The following is an 18,067-nucleotide window of genomic DNA, read 5'->3' as shown; positions in this document are numbered from 1 at the left end:
GTATCACCACAACTAACTTGATATTTCTAATAAACAAATAGGATATAATCTAGTAATGGAATGTATTGACCGAGCTTTTGTCAATGGGTTATGGGAAGATAATTTTCCTCACACCCATGTTCTACATTTCCCTCGCATTAGATCGGATCATGCACCAATTCTAGTATGTCTAAATCCTAGAGTTGAGAATCTGCATAAATCATACCACTTCATGTCAATGTGGGTGAAGGATGAAACCTGCAAAAAAGACATTAAAAAAGCTTGGTCACTGCAAGTTAGAGGCTCAAAAGCTTTTCAACTTAAAAAAAAGTTGAATCATGCAAAGATTCAAATGAGATTATGGAACAAAGTCTCATTTGGTAATATAAGTGTCTCCTTACATTATACTAAAGCGTAATATCCAGAATGTGCAAACAAATAGCCCATGGGATACAAGGAAAATAGATGAACTTACGGATAAGCTATCTTGTTTGTATTCTTTGGAAGAAATTTTGTAGAAAGACAAATCACGGGAGTTATGGCTAAATGAAGGTGATAAGAATACGCCGTATTTCCATAAATGCATGATGTTTATAAGGAAAAGGAACAACATAACTTGGCTAAAAGTTAGAAATGGAACTTGGTTGAAAACAAGGGAAGCTATTGGAGATGAATTCATATCTTATTTCCAGCATCTCTATAGAACCTCAAATCTAGTGGACCCGGATGACGTCTTAAACTCTATCCAACCTAAGTTATCTAGTTTGGATGACATTAGACTAGAAGCACCTCTTTTTGATGAAGATATTAAAGTTGTTGCCTTCAAAATGGGGGCTAAGAAAGAACCAGGGCCAGATGGCTTCACTGGTTTGTTTTATTAGACTTATTGGGATATTGTGGGGGATGGTGTTACCCAAACGGCCAAATTTTTTTTGAATATGAGTACCTCCTAACCCAGTTCAATCACATCAACATAGCTCTAATACCTAAGAATACGACGGCTGATACAACTGATGAGTTTCGGCCAATTGATATATGAAGTTTTGTGTATAAAGTGATCTTAAAGACACTTTCTAATCGAATGAATCCACTAATGGATATAGTGATTTACAACAATCAAAGTGCCTTTATCCCCAAAAGGCAAATTCCAGATAATGTAATTATAGCTCATGAGTTAATCGATTCAATCAAAAAAAAATATGGGAGTGTCGCTATGAAGCTAAACATGTCTAAGGCATATGACAGATTGGAGTGGTCATTTTTGGCCTAAGTCATGAAAAAATTGGGATTCAATCCGAAATGTATTAGGTTGATAATGAACTGTCTAAGTTCGGTATCTTACTCTATCCTTCTTAATGGTAGCCCTGCGGGAAAGTTTCAACCAGAATGAGGTTTAAGGCAAGGAGACCCTATGTCTCCTTACCTGTATATCATATGTGATGAAGCTCTCTCTTCTTGTATCAAACATCTGGAAGATACTAACCTTGCACATGGATTAAAATGTGCTAAGACTGGTCCATCCATCAGTCATTTGTTATTTTACGATGATAGACTTCACTTCTATAAGTAATAATCCCTGATTTCCATGCTATCAAAGATTACAAGAAAAAATATTGTAAAACAAGTGGTCAAGAGATCAATTTTAACAAGTCAGGATTGTTCTTTGGTTCTAAATTTCATCCAAGGCGTAAAAAAAAAATGCTTGTAAAAATCCTAAGTATCTCAAACTTTAGCCTTGGAGAAAAATATTTGGGAGCACAATCATTCTAAAATATAAGACCCAAACTATCTCTCTCTACTAAGTGATGTTAAAAAGAGGGTGAATGGTTGGTTCACTCAATCCGTAGCTCAGACAGGTAGGACTACTTTGGTAAAACATGTAGGCCAAGTTATGTTACTGTATCAAATGGACACTTTCTTAATACCAAAAATTATGTGCCAAAAAATCGATTCTCACCTATATAAATACCGGTGGGGACAAGATCCAAGATCAAAGAAGACAAAAATGCATCTCATAGCCTAAGAGAACATCCGCAAAATAAAGAAAGAATGTGGATTGGGATTTAGAACAAGTGAGATAAACAATTTGGCCATGATGGCTATAAGTGTTTGAAGATTGGTGGAGAACCCATCCTCTCTCCTAGCACAAGTTCTAAAATCCAAATACTAAGCAAATTGTGATGTATTAAACTCGAATTACCCTAATAAGGCTTCATTGGTTTGGAAATGTCTACATTATACAATGAACAAAATAAAATCATTTGTGTCATGGATAGTGGGGGAAGGAAACTTCATCGACCCATGGTGTGACAATTGCATCCCAGACAAAGGGGTAGCTACACCAAAAGAAAACATAGTCCCTGATAAGAATTTGAAAGTTCAAGATCTAATTAACCATGATACAAGAACATCGGATGCAGCTAAACTAAGTGACGATTTTGATCAAGAAACAAAAAACAAAAGGGCTTTTTAATAAAGTGGCCACCTTTTTCACATATAATTAAGAAAGTGGTCATTTTTTCAAATCATTGTAGAAAGTGGCCGGGATAGACTTTTTCCGTCCCGTTTTTTCTTTTTAAAACGGGTACCAGCAGTTAACTGCTTACCTGTCAGTTACACTACTTAGTAAAAGACATTTGAACCCTTCAGTAGGCTGAGTAGGCCTGGCCTAATTAAACAGTTCCACTGAACTGATTCATACCTAGTTAAATCATCCCTGGTTCATCTTCTTCCCCTGTTATGAACCCTAATTGATAACACAAGAAAAATATAGAGACAAATACACACTTATATAAAACCAATGGAAAAGACTAATCAACTCAAAACATACTAGCAACACTACTAAAACCCGAAATAAAAAAAAAAGACTATTGAGATCGATAAAAGTAAACCCTAATGAATTGATATTTCAATTTCTTTTTCCTTCGTGATCTTTGTGATCATCAAGATCAAATCATTCACAAATATAATTTTGGAATCTCTGCAACGTCAATCACAACAAATAATAATAAAAAAAACCATTCAGGCAAATATCCAATTAATAGCTCACCGTAACCTCGGAAAAATTTGTCCAAATCCATCCAAATCTTCAATGATTCAGAAACCCAGATCCTTTATTTATCTCAATTTTTAAAATCCCATTATTCCTGAGAACCTTCTTAATCATCCACAATCAATCATTAACATGATGGAAACAATACCCATCTATCTAATTTACCATATGAATATCTCCATGTAATATAATTCTCACACCATAAAATTGACAACAATACCTACTTGAAAGAGTTACCATCTGGTGTTAATGAATCTGAAACGAAAAAAACCTAGACTTGAGTATCCAACTTTAACAATCAAAACCCTAAACGAATTTCCTCCAAAATTCATCTTGTTTTATCGTTTAGCAAGAACCAAATTGATTCCAAATATCAACAATTTCTTCCCCTCTTGTGATTTTTTTTTCTTATGCTAATGATTTTTTTCTCACTCATGAATCGGTAGCAAGTCTGTGGAGATGAGGAGAAAAGGGACGAGTGGTGATGGTGGCAAGGACGAGCATTAGGGCTTTAAAGAAATAAAACGAAATATAAGGATAGGTTAGTAATTTTAGCATATCCAATTGACCTAATCAACGCCTCTGACCAATATGGTGGGTCCAGGCGTGAAATCTAACAGTATGGCCACTTTATAAAAGACTTGAAAATCTTGGCTAGTATATTAATTAGGGGCTAGGAAGTTGGTCACTTTATTAATTTTCTATTGATAAAAGAAGTTGGACTCCATATAAATATGGTGTTTTTTCAACAAAATCTGCTTATTCTATCTTGAGTGTTAGAGGGGATGAATCTAATTCTGATATATAGAGTGCAATTTGGAAACTAAAAATTCCTGCAAGGATTCAAATTTTTGTATGAAAGGCAATGAAAAGTGCTATACCAATGAGAGAAATACTTCCTAACATAATCCGTATTCCTGAATACTATTGCCCCAAATGCAAAGTTAAAACTGAATCAATCATGCACGCCTTAGTTACTTGAAGGAACCTTAATAGAGTATTGCAACTTATAAACATTAAAAGAGACCAAGTCCAAGACTTTACCTTTATACAACGGACAGGTATTGGATGCAGTTGTATCCTTATCAAGACATTACCTCAAGAGCGGAGCAGTTTCCTTTAATCGCTTCAATGTTTTGGTCAATCTGTGAAAACAAAAACGAGATTGTTCACAACGAAAAACAAGAAGAACCATTCGTCATACTGTCGAGAGACAAATCAATGATGTTGAATACTACAAAACCTCCTTTTATCAATCGTATTTCTGCAATCACACAAAATCAATCAATTTCTACTCCCTGGGTTGCCCTCCTTAGAAATTGGTTAAAAATCAAAATTGATGGTGCATGGAACCCTAATTCTGAAATGGGGGTGGGGGGTGGGTGGTTGGGTGACCTGATAAGAGACTCATACCATAAGTTTGGTAAAGATTGAACCTTTACATTACTGTCTCATTTTATCTCATAAATGCTTTCAGAAAAGCTATGAGTTTGAGATCTTTTACCGTAGTAAATGGACCCATGTCTATGTCTAGCAGGGAGTACGCAATTATTTGTGGGACATGCTTTATTCAGGTTTGTAAAGTCTATATAGACCATCATTTTGCCGTTCTTCTTCATCACAACAACAATGTTCGATATCCAATTTGTATATTTGGATTCTCTTATGATTTTAGCTTCTAGCATTCTTTGAATATCAACATTAATCGCATCATACAACTTATCCTTGATCTTTTTTCTTTTGTTTCACTGGATTGATGTCTGGATTGATGTTTAATAAGTGACAGACGATGCTTTGATATATCCCGTCATTCTGACATTTTCCATGTGAAAAGGTCTGCATTCTCTTTTAGGAGTTTGTGAAATACCTATTTTTCTTCAGATGTGATATCTTTTTCCAGGAAGGTTATTGTTGGATCATTTTCAGAACCCAAATTTATTTCTTCTAGTAATTCAACTACCTCTTTTTAAATTCTCTATCTGGTAAGCTTACCAAATCCTTTTGTATCTCAGGTTGCACAATCAAAATCTTGATCACCATATTGCTGCTTGGCTGCCAGGTAATTAAGCTCAACTTCTTCTTTTAAAAGCTTGGTGATTTTCCTTGGCAGCTTTGATTGCAAACATCTCGATCCTCCGTGTGGATCTTCCTTCTAGGCGAGGGAGAGTACAACTAATTTCTTTGACACATGTTGGTTAACTTCGATAACATACTCACCTTGGCTTGTCATGCACTTTAATTTTTGGTGATACGTTGAAGGCACAATATGCATCACATGGATCCAGTCTCGTCCCAGAATCACATTGTATGTCGATTTGGTGTTGAGAACTAGGAATGCCACGTTTGTTTTAAATGGGCATGCTTTAAATGTAAGAGTTACCTCTCCCGTGGGATATGTCTTTGAACCATTAAATCCTACAATAACTGAACCATTGCTTTTCAGACGTCCTTTTTGAGTCAACTTCATATGTTTATCTGCTTAAAGATAAATGATATCACAAGGGGACCCTTGGTCAATTAAAATCTTTCGACAATCCCAACTATTTATGACTAGCTCCACTACCAATGCATCCGAGTGTGGAAATGTTAACCCAGCTAGATTCCTTGTAGTAAATTTTATATCTTCTGGTGGTAGGAATAAACCTTCATAGCTAGGATGAAGACCTGTGACATTCACTTCCCGGTATTTTCGGGTGGCAAATTTTTTTCATCTCTAAGTACTGAATGTATCATACTATACATCCTTTGGCCTGTACGGTATGTGATTTTCCATTATAACCTTGGTCTTGGAGTATGAACTCTGTCAGACGTCCTTCTTGCGCCATGCTTTCTATGAAACTGATTCAGTTCTTGCAATTTTTTGTGAGATGTCCATTCATTTCATGGTCGGAGCAGTAGGATATATGTTTTCCATCAGATCTGAACTTTCTTGGAGCAACATAAAATGGCTTATCTTTCACGTATTGCAATATAATCTTAGGTGTTTAATGTTGCATTTATCTTCAGGAAGTTTTTGGACTCTTCTTTCCATTTGAGCTCAGACTTTTCTCAAGCTTTTCTTCTTAGATTGCTGGTTTGGTAACTTGGGTGAGTGAGCTCTTTTATCACTCGAGGTATGCACAACCGAATACATTTCACGTGTCGAGTTAGGAAAATTTTGAATTGTCTTGCTTCCTTCTAATGAACTCTGCTATAAACCTCATCAAAAAATCCTTAAATGTGGCCTGTAAAAGAATTTAGTGTCACACCATGATCTATGTTTGGATTGACATGTTATTGGTCCACCTCAAGTCGGATCGTATAAGTATTGATATGATTTCAAAGTGACACTGAGAAGTCTTGTTTTTTTTGATGGAAACAGGAGCAAAAAACCCCAAATTTTATTTATTAGATTACCTCATTCGAATTGAGGTTTGAAGGATTACATTGATCAATTACATCAATAAACAGGACATTACAGATAGTACAAGATTTACAATCGACACTTAAATAAACGAGATATGAAAATCCTATTAAACTTCTGCAGCCCCTTTTAATGGTTTTAAAGCATTTTGTTTCTTGATCATCAAAAATATCAGATGCTTCCATAAAAGGGAAGTAATATGCCCAAATCAGTTTCTTTAGAAACAATCTTCATATCTGACGAATTAGATCGTTTTCATCCAGAAACTCCTTGATAACAATGCAAATCCAAATCCACCGGAAAAACCTAATTAGAGAATATGAAAACAAGTCCTAATAGTACCGTGGGAACCATAATTGTTTAGAAATAATTTTTTTATTGAAAAATAAATATATACGAAGAAAATAGTTGGTTTTTATTATTTCCTCGTTGTTTTTTTTTTTTTGTTTTTCATACCGAGGAGTCTTGCGACTTGTGAGACTCTTTGAGTTAGAATTTCGGCGCATGTTAAAAGAGTTCCATTGAAACTAAACTTGTGGGTGCGCATTACGCCCTTTATGATTCCTTTGATTCTCCAGTAAGGTGGGTGGCCTTCCCAGAGCCGTCTACTCTCAGATCTACTCTGCTGAGTACAGAAAACCATATAGAGGGAGCGAGAGTGAGAGAAAAACAAAGAGTCTCACAAACAATGAAAGTCACCATGGCGATGGCGATTAGGGTTTTCCTTCTCCTTTTAGTTTCATTCTATTCAATCCCAAGTTTTGCTATATACGAAGATCAAGTTGGATTGATGGATTGGTAAGAATCTCAAATTCGATTTCAATTCTACTAATACTCGCATTGAACTAATTTTGAGAACAATTCAGATGTTATTACCATTGATTTGATTTTGATTTTGTGTATTGATTTTGATGAAGGCATCAACAATATATCGGGAAAGTCAAGCAAGCAGTATTTCACACTCAGAAAGCTGGGAGAAAGCGTGTTGTTGTGTCTACTGAGGAAAATGCTATTGCTTCTCTGGATCTCCGGAGAGGAGATATATGTAGGGTTCTAACTTAAATCTTTTTTAGTTTATTTCTCCAATTTTTCTTTTTGTGTATCTTATTCTCGTTGAATAGAATTGCCCTAGTTTACGTATTCTTGTGATGATCGCAGTTTGGAGACATGTTCTTGGGAGTGGTGATGTTATTGACGAGTTGGATATCGGCTTTGGCAAATGTAATATTTGTTTTTTGTTTTTCTTTCCTGTGTGTTGTTAGTCACTTTAACTTACTGATGCTTTAGTATGAGGTTGGTTGTTACCTTTTCAGCGGGTAAGATGTAATCACAGTCTAATGCTTTAGTTTGAGTATGGTTGTTTGCTTGTTAGTGGGTTAGATGTAATCACACTAAAATTGAGTTGACAGAATTTTGTCCCTTTGGTTGTGGCCTGATTGTAAAATAAAATATTAAGATTGCATTAGGCATATTTTGAAGGATGATAATGATCCATCTCATGATGTGTAATGTTTCTAAGTTCAAGTGTTCTTAGGCACTCCTTTTTATCTTGTGTTTGTAAGCAACGGTGCTGTCAGATATGTAGCATTGGCTTCTGATTTCTGAGAAGCATCATGTCAAGAACATGTAGTGGGGCTTCTGACATTTTCTGTGTGTACACATTGGTTGGCTATGTGCGTGCCTTGGTCACTGGTCATATTTATAGGGAGAATGGTTATTACAACATGTAGCTGGAGTGCATGAGATATGTATTTTAATACATAAGAGTTGCTTGGAAGCAGATCTCTTTGTTCATGCATTCTATCTGTCTTTTTTGTTGTTGTACTTTTTCGACAAAGATATGCTACTTATCTAATCACGGGTTTATCACTTTCAGACGTGTTTAGTCTTTCAACAGGAGGCAGTATTCTGAGAGCATGGAACCTTCCCGATGGGCAGATGGTGTGGGAGTCTTATCTTCAAGGCTCAGTGTCTTCAAAGTCAATATTATGTATACCAGTGAGTCCCGTGCTTATTTTATGTTTTATCTTGTTCTAATATTCATTTTCTCTAAAGGTACCGTGTTTCTATCTCTTGTACGTGTTTGGGTTTCTTTCACCATGCTTTTAGGTCTCATCCTATTCTCTGAGATAACTCTTGGTGGTTATGAGTTAGGAGGTTCAGTGGCTTGAGCAATTTTAGTCTCACTTAGCCTGGTTATCCCATATTCGGGACAACCATCAGTGAACTCATCCACCAAAAGGCAATTACGGGTATCAGCTCTAATATCAGCTATTATCAGCTCTAATATGGATCTTTTTTGCAAGACTGTAATGCTCTTCTCTCGTTTATGTCGTGTCGCACCGTATCTTCTTTTCCCTTTTCTCACAAGCATATCCTAAAGAATGTGGTACTCAGACTTTGCTAAGTGCGCTATGCACATTTACTTGGAAAAATGATCAATAAATAATAGACATCTAATCAAGAAAAAGAAGTAATGTGGTTTTTTTTTTTCTGCAGTCGAGCTTGAAATATGGCAAAGACAACATAATTCTTGTTTTTGGGATGGGTTCTCTCCATGCCGTATCAAGCATAGATGGTGAAGTTATTTGGAGAAAAGATTTAGTTGCTGAAAGGTTAGTGACATCGAATTTACCATTCAAGTTATTTCAGTTCGTGTTACATGTATTCACATCTCTCTTTCACTGCTTCGCAGTTTGGAGATCAAGCAAGTCCTTCAGCCTCATGGCAGTGATGTTGTATATGCTATAGGATTTGTTGGGTCAGAATTTGTTACGTATGAAATTAATGCCAGAAGCGGTGAGGTACTAAAACGCACAAGCAAGACCTTCCCCGGTGGCTTTTCCGGAGAATTATCGTATGTTTCCAACGACATGCTAGTGGCATTGGATACTACTGGGTCAACTATAATTTCAATACGTTTTGGGGATGGTCAGATCAGCTTTCACCAGACTGCCATCTCAGATCTAATCGAGAATTTTTCTGGAATGGCCTCAATTTTTCCTTCAAAACTAACAAGCATGGTTGCTCTTAAATTCAATTCAGTTATAGTGTTTGTAAGAGTGACAGGTTTCGGCGAATTAGAGGTGGTAGAAAAAATTGATAGTCCAGCTGCTATTAGTGATCCTCTCTCTGTCTCAGAAGGACAACAAGCTTTTGCAGTTGTTCAAAACGGTGAAAGTAAGATTAGTATCACGGTGAAACAAGCTAATGACTGGAGTAGTGGTAATCTGCTAAAGGAAACAATTGTTATGGACCAACAAAGAGGAAATGTGGAGAAGGTTTTTATAAACAGTTATATTCGAACAGACAGGAGTTATGGATTTAGGGCTTTGATTGTCATGGAGGATCATTCATTATTGCTGCTACAACAAGGTGAGATTGTCTGGAGCAGAGATGATGGGCTTGCTTCAATTCTTGATATGACTACATCAGAACTTCCAGTTGAAAAGGAGGGTGTATCTGTTGCTAAAGTAGAGCACAGCCTGCTTGAGTGGCTCAAGGTATTAATCAAGAACTGCACTACTCAAATTTTACTATTTGAACAAACAATCAACCCCTTGAAAAATCATGAGTTTGTTTATTGTGTTTGTACATTTTGATTCCCAATATATATATATATATATATATATGTATGTATATATATTATAGGCTATTTAGTAATTACCTTCGAGGTTTTACAATTAGATACAGGTCTTTAAGCAGTAAGGGACCCCTCGCTTGAATCCAAACACCAGTTGTTGGAGTGACCCAGTTGATAGGCAACCCCAACCATAACTATTACAAAGACCATATGTATTTACGTATACAAACGGCACTAGGACTGTCAGTAACACCGAATTACCTAACTGCTCTGAATGCACTTCCCTTGTAGCTAAAAGTATTTAATATCTTTGCGGGTGTCTCTTTTTCCGTGGAGAACACATTGTTGAAAAGCGAAAGCATCTTTCATTTTTTTAAACCTTTGTTACACACTGTTGCTTACTAGAAATGCCCACCGTGAAACTAGTTTGTTTGTGATGAAGCAAAACCATATATATTTGCTTACTAGAAAAGCTGGTGCTTGTTTGTGCATGTACAAACAACCTTGTTCTATTGTGAAGATTTTGACTTTCTAACTGCTATATGAAGACAAATATTTTTATCAGTTGCGTCCTGACACAAGCTTTTATCCTAGGGACATCTGCTGAAACTTAAAGGAACTTTAATGCTTGCAACTCCCGAAGAAGTAGTGGCTATACAAGGAATGAGGTTAAAAAGCTCCCAAAAGAACAAAATGACAAGAGACCACAATGGTTTTAGAAAGCTGCTGATAGTGCTCACAAGAGCAGGGAAGATTTTTGCTCTGCACACTGGTGATGGGCGCGTTGTGTGGTCCCTTTTGCTTCCTGCTTTTAAGAAATCAGAAGCCTGCCCAAATCCTACTGGATTAAATTTATACCAGTGGCAGGTTCCTCATCACCATGCATTGGATGAGAATCCATCTGTTCTTGTAGTTGGTAGTTGTGGAGGTTCCGAGGCACCGGGTGTTCTCTCATTTGTTGATACTTATACTGGAAAGGAACTCGACTCTTTAACCCTAGGTCATTCCATTGATCACATTATTCCACTCCCAGTTACAGATTCAACAGAACAGCGACTTCACCTTCTTTTAGACAGAAAGGGACATGCATTCTTATATCCTAGAACACCTGAGGCTCTCAAGCTATGTCAAGTTGAGCTCCCCAATATATACTGGTACCTAATTGAAGCTGATAAAGACATCATTAGAGGGCATACATTGCGCAAAACATGTAATTTTGAAGGTGCGGATGAATATTGCTTTGATACCAGAGAGTTGTGGTCAATTGTTTTCCCTTCAGATTCAGAGAAGATTGTTGCTACTGCTACGAGAAACTTGAACGAGGTTTGCTTTTATTTCTCTTTACCCTTGTTGCATTGCATTCTATTCATATAATGCGAGTATTTTTGTTGCAGACACCATAGTTTGCTATTTTTCTGTATCTTCTCTTTACCTGTGGAACCCTTTAGCTACCCTATCATGATTTCATAATGTTCCCCAATGCTTTATCTCATATTGCTCCTTCATAAAATTAAAATCTAGTAATCCCTTCTTCTCTTCTACTTGTTTTAGAAAGATATCTGAATCCGATTGGCATATGGTAGAAGTAAATGTAGACAACTGACTTTATATCAGTCTATTGTTCGTGGATGTGATCTAAACACCTTCACATGAAAGCGTGCTACTTCGACTTGAAAATAGCCAACCGCCTGACCCTTATGTACGAATTTAACTCCACTTTCTTACAGTTTAAGCTTGTAAACCAAGTGAGTGTTGTACTTGACCTAGGGAGGACATTCTGAAGCCTTCTATACTGAGTTTTTGAACCTTCTCCCCGCCTTTTGTTTAATTCTCACATCTTGGAAAAATTTCCATTTCTTTTTATTTTGTCTAAACATATATGATAGTTTGGGTCTGCTTTTCATGCTCAACCATGTGTAGATGTGAAGGATGAAGTTTTCTCTCTTTTTGTTTTTAGGTGGTACACACTCAAGCAAAAGTGGTAGATCATGATGCGATGTATAAGTATTTATCAAAGAATATGATCTTTGTAGCTACTGTTAGTCCAAAGGGTGCTGGTGAGATTGGATCAGCCACCCCAGAGGAATCTTCATTGGTTGTATATCTTATTGATACCATAACTGGTCGAATACTTCACCGTGTGTCTCACCATGCTGCACAGGCTCCTGTTCATGCTGTAAGTAGTTATCATTCATCATTGTCAGTATCGAGGATTGATTAGATAACTTGAACTGACTTCTCTCTCTTCCATATGAAGGTTTTTAGTGAGAACTGGGTAATCTACCACTATTTCAATCTCCGAGCTCACAGATATGAGATGTCTGTCATTGAGATTTATGATCAATCCCGAGCGGTAAAGTCCACGGAAATCAGTTCCTCCACATTTATATTGATCTGATTTGATGTATTTTTTTAATTCGATATTGACTGTTTTTCACAGGAAAACAAAGACATATGGAAACTAATTCTCGGAAAGCATGATCTTAGCTCACCCATTTCATCGTACTCTCGACCAGAAGTGATGGTCAAATCACAGAGTTATTACTTTACACACTCTGTGAAAACAATGGCAGTTTCATCAACAGCCAAGGGTATAACATCTAAGCAGATTCTAATCGGCACAATTGGGGATCAGGTCAGATAACATTTCCAAATCAATTAATTCCTACGTAGTATACATATTCATCACAGAAAAAAAGAAGAAAAAGAAGAAAAAAAAAAAAAGAGAAGCTGCTCCTGGCTTATATCAGACAGTGACTGACAATTGGTTATTGTAGGTCTTGGCTCTGGACAAGAGATTTTTAGATCCTCGCCGAACTCCCAATCCCACACCTGCAGAGAGAGAAGAAGGTTTAATACCTCTAACAGATGCATTACCAATCATTCCTCAGGTGCATGTCCATTTCCTCTTATTTCTTATCATGGTTTTCTCATGCACATGACGCCTATTATCTGATAGGGGTTATGCCTTTGTTACTCTATTTCTAGAACACATTTAGTCTGCTTGAAAATGATGCCTACAGTCTGTAGATATGTCAAGTATAATATATATCAATATATGATATTGGGATTGATGCTTGAAAATGCCTACAGTCTACAACACATTTATGTCTGCTTGAAAATGAGTCTAGGGTTTGATGCTTTTAGGATGTCTCCACATAAATTGTTCTTGCAAAAGAATGATCTCAATTCATACATTGTTAACCCTATCGATTCAATATAGAATGAAATTAATGGTGCAAGCAGTTCTCCATAAAGTTTTAAGTATTGTACTTGATGGAGGCAGCAATTTCCATTGACCCTACATGTTGAGGAAATATGTTTTCACATCAAACCAGTACAAGCATATCCAGCCTCACTGATAGCCAAGTATCTAGGTTGTGAAAGGTCATTCACCCAATAATAACAAAGAGAAAAGCTTTGAACTCATGCAACTGGATAGTGGAACCATTTGATTACTTGCATAATTATTCATTTCCCATTCATAGCTTTGATGATAATTTCACATATACTAATCCGACAGTTGTTATCGCAGTCCTTTGTTACACACTCACTTCTAGTGGAAGGTCTACGCGGCATAGTTACTATTCCAACAAAGTTGGAATCTACTAGTCTTGTCTTTTCATACGGAGTGGATCTCTTTTTCACAAGAATTGCACCCTCACGTATCTATGATTCCCTCACGGAAGATTTTAGCTATGCTTTACTTCTGCTTACGATTGTGGCATTGATTGCTGCAATTTTTGTTACGTGGGTAATGTCCGAGAAGAAGGAACTGAATGAGAAATGGAGGTGAGCGAGATTCCATTACCTCTCTAAATTTTTGTATTCCCTTTGAATAACTGATTCTCCTCTTCTTTTGTCTAGTAAGGTAGATTCTATTTAACTTGTAATATTACTAATTCTTAGTTTTAGTGACAATCCCCTTCATTTATTAAATTCTCTTTCTTTCTTGGCGTAATTTGATCGCTACGCACTCTGTTAATGTATATTCTACCTTTCAAAAAAGAAGATGTACAACAAGAATTGGTGATTCTTTTTTCTTTTTTTTTGTGCCACTTTAAATTCGAAAGAAGTTTTACCAATTAGTTATGTTCATTGTTAACTTTCTGACGCCAATATATTTCATGTCAAAAGGCTAAAAATGATGGACTCTTAGTTGTATGGCTTTTGGTTTTGTCGTAGCTGATTGACTTGATTTCGTAGTAGTAGTTTCAAAATATTGGAAGCAAAGGGTTGATCTGATCCTAAAGCTAAGAACTGGGTGGGTGATTTCACATCAATCATATCATCCAAGTTTGAGAAGTCTGAACTCTGTTTATGGAATAATAACTGAAACACTTGTGATGACTTTTTGAATATCCAAAGGAAACAACTACAATCCCAGTGTATATTCCAAGGTAGTTAGCAGTAGTGTTCCATCGCAGATTGCTGCTATTCAAGTCTGGTAATCATTTCCTCATGTTACATGTTTCTGTCATTGAAGTTTTTTTTTTTTTTTTTTTGTTTTTTTTTGTTTTTTTGTAGTTGAATGCAACATCTCCACTCCGTATGTATGTAATTTCCAGCAAAGCATCTTGAAATAAAGGAAAAAGCAAAAGACAAGTTATCAAAATCAGATTATGTACCTCCAATCATATCAAAAAGAAAATGAGAATTTGACCAACCACAAGAGAAAGGTAAAGGTAATATCCAAGCAGTAAAATTAAATCTACTGGTAGAAGTCATCCGTAAAAGTGTCAGCTTTGTATTCTTGACGGTATTGAGAGCTGAGGACACAAATTTCTGACCATGGTTCAAACCACTCCAAGGATACATTGTCTTTTGTTGACGTTAACATAGTTCAAGGCAAATAAATAAATGATCGACCTGGGTGCATGGCTTTTGGTTTTCTTGTAGCGGACCTGGACATGATTTCTCCTTGTGATAGTCTCCAAACGTAGAAAGCCGAGGGCTGATCTGATCTTAAAGCTAAGAACTGGCTGCTCGTTTAAGAAATAAAAGATTCTCTACCAACAACGTTAAAAAAGACTTAAAAACTGTCCCACTCACATTGAAATGGGACCCGTTCTCTTGAAGTTAGCAGGGATCTCATTTTTGGGAAATGAGTCCCTCACATTGGTTTTTGATCGTTTTTTTATATCATCCGTTCAGATTTTTTTACCGAAGCATCTACCTTTATGAATAATGAAAAGAGAGAAGTATTGGTATCAACCGTTCTACAACTAGGAGAAAAACTGCGAGGGTAATCCAGTGATTCCTTATTGGGCAAGTGGTTTATAGGGTGTTTGGATACTGGAAGCACCACAAAAAATAAGTCACCTCACAAATAACTCTGCGTGGGTTGTGGGTACCTATTATTCGTCAAAAGAAAGAAAACATTACATAAGTCAATTCTCATTTGTAATCTTTTGTTTCTAAAAGTTATTTTGAAATTTTGTTCCAAAACTAAATTCCAACTTTTCAACTTAATTTAGACGAAAAGTAACTTTTTAAAGTGTACCAAAAGCAAATGTCAGAATCACATGAATTTTGCTCCCGAAGAAGTTAAACTTTTTGGCTTCTATGAATCATTCTCAAATTTTGTTCCCAACCAACTTCTAACCTTTTTACTTCTAGGTGTCGAAAAAAGTAACTTCCTAAATGTATCCAAAAATTCCAAACACCCTCTTAATCCCAGAAAACGCCATGGGACTATGGCATATGGAGTATGGACTCTTTGGATACTACTAGTATGATTTTTCTGCTTGCAAATCCGTGTATTGATATATGTATTAATGATATGGAACTAATAATAGTGCTATGCAATATGAAAATGATGGATGCACCTTGATTTTGGTTTAAATAAATATGGATGCATATTTTGCTACTGAAACAGGTATGCCTGATCATTCATGATTATATAAATATTCCGTAGAGTAAAAAGAAGATATGTTGTTGAAGGAGTAAACCCAGAATACCCTGCAAAAAAGCTGGAGTGTATAGCCATGGTATATGTTGTCATGGGCAGAAGATTTGAGTTTTCACAATGTCATCTATGAGTTAGATAGTGTGAGGTTGCTGTTAAATCAATTAAGAGTCCCGAATCTTTAATTCATTGAGGATTTTATTTTATATATTAAGAATAAAATGTATGGAAAACTATTTTGGTTTTGTAGGAAAATTAATTAGCTAAGAAAGATAGAGATAAGTGCTCATCTTTCGAATTTTATGATAATTTTTCACCTTGTCTAATTGAGTTTGCCTATGTTTCTGCAAAATAATGGCCTCAGGGGTGGCTCTCATGCGTACTTACATTTGATATAGTAGAATATATTGTGGCACATGCTTCTTTGATAATTAAATAAAAAACCACTATGTATGAACTATGAATTGCTAACAAATTTGCATCAACATAATGTTTTTAGTTGTTGTGACCGTGCAACGATAAGTCACATCATCGACAATCCTTATAAAATCTAAACAAAATAAGATTCATAGTGACAAGAATCTTCCCTTACCAAACTAAACAGAATTAAAGATAGATTCGGATTACTAGTGTTTCACTATATCTCCCACACTCTCTCGATATTGTCTATAAATAACCCACATCCTTAATTAGACTTTTTCATTCAGATTTCTCAGAAATTCCGGAGTAGATAAATAAGAAAAATTAGTGCAAAAGAACATATAGTGACAACCTCAATCTCATCAAAATTAGTTGAATTTTCGTCTCTTTTTGCTTCTTTATCATTAAAAATCAGTTGAATCATCATCATCTTTTTTTCTTTCTTTCTCATCAATACTCAGTTGAATAATTTTTTTTTAATTTCTCTCCGGATCACTAAATTACTATCTCTTCTTGTTTCTTTGGATGCAGCAATGGTGATGAGTACTAAAATAGAGCTAGCTGAAATCAAATTCGAAAGCCCTAGCCGTCCAATACTATATGTGAAGTAACTAACGCTGGTACCTCTCATCTTTTTAAATTTTTCGTTGAAGTTTCAGGAGGTGCTTTCGGAGAAGAACCTGTAATTCAAGCAGCATCATCACTTTTTTCCTTTGCTAGGGTTCTTAATCTTCCCATCCATATGGAGTATGCCTAAATATATGATCAGTGTGAAACTTTCCAGTGATTATCCAGGTAACGATGGTTATGTGACTTGGGCATCTAAAGCTTTTGGTCCTTGTTGGAGTTCCCTGATGGGTTCATCAAAATTTCTCAGTGGATCTCCTAAGAATGTTTCATATTAAGTTATGATGATTAAATATTTGAAGGACGAGAATATACCATTCTTTCAAAGAATCCTTCATCATAGATTAACTATGAGTATAATTACCACATTGTTATCCTTTGTGAATTATACGTGACTAAGTGTTTTCGGATGATATGCTTTTGGTCTTGGTTTAGTTTCCATGATCTTATTTATTATCATGTTTTTATGGAAATACCTAAAACTAACTGGAGCCGGAGTTTGAGTTTTAGTAAAAATAGTAATACATGGTATATTTATTTACAGTATCTGATCGGGTTATACCCGACATAGTTAACTTTGTTATGTAGGTTGTTCCCATTTCCTTAAACTAAATGGCTTGCTTGACTTAGAAAGCTACAAGTTGTGGTTGTCAATAATCAAGATAATTCATTTGCTTATAAACCAAAAGACAATGAAAAGATAAATAAAAATTAAATAAAATTTCGTATAATATATATCATACTCCCTCTGTTCCACTTTAGATGAGTGTTTAGGGTTATTTTTTTGTTCCACATTACTTGATAGTTTTCATATTTTCCCACAAAACTACCAACAATATCCTCACAATTTGTCTTGGAACCATAAGTTTATTTTTAAATACACTAATAGTAATTATGTTTAAAGACTTTTCTCAATGGCATAGATATAATTTTTTTTGTATCTCTCTCCATTTCTTAATCTGCGTGAAAACTCCTAAAACATCATCTAAATTGGAACGGAGGGAGTATAATAATAAACTACACGACAATTCAATCCAGCACAAAAGTACATGTTCATATGAACACCACAAAAGCCACTGGTAAGATGAAACAAGC

General features: G+C 35.7%; 1 protein-coding gene across 2 annotated transcripts; it reads left to right on the top strand.

Moving 5' to 3' along the window:
* The first annotated feature begins 6,993 nt into the window (after nt 1–6,993).
* Nucleotides 6,994–14,060, top strand: LOC113348231 (ER membrane protein complex subunit 1-like). Of its 2 annotated transcripts, XM_026591940.1 has the most exons (12): nt 6,994–7,232; nt 7,352–7,479; nt 7,593–7,655; nt 8,311–8,432; nt 8,934–9,049; nt 9,130–9,937; nt 10,612–11,340; nt 11,975–12,193; nt 12,275–12,370; nt 12,458–12,652; nt 12,795–12,908; nt 13,553–14,060. In XM_026591940.1, exons 1-12 carry the CDS (start codon nt 7,123–7,125, stop codon nt 13,811–13,813), a joined length of 2,961 nt encoding a protein of 986 aa, XP_026447725.1. In that variant the 5' UTR covers nt 6,994–7,122; the 3' UTR covers nt 13,814–14,060. The 2 variants fall into 2 exon arrangements, with proteins under 2 accessions (XP_026447725.1, XP_026447726.1); XM_026591941.1 differs by lacking the exons at nt 6,994–7,232; nt 7,352–7,479; nt 7,593–7,655; nt 8,311–8,432 and adding an exon at nt 8,708–8,743.
* The last annotated feature ends 4,007 nt before the right edge of the window (nt 14,061–18,067 follow it).

Source organism: Papaver somniferum, chromosome 2 (genome assembly GCF_003573695.1).
Source record: "Papaver somniferum cultivar HN1 chromosome 2, ASM357369v1, whole genome shotgun sequence".
Lineage (NCBI taxonomy): Eukaryota > Viridiplantae > Streptophyta > Magnoliopsida > Ranunculales > Papaveraceae > Papaver > Papaver somniferum.
This window is presented reverse-complemented; position numbering and strand designations above follow the sequence as displayed.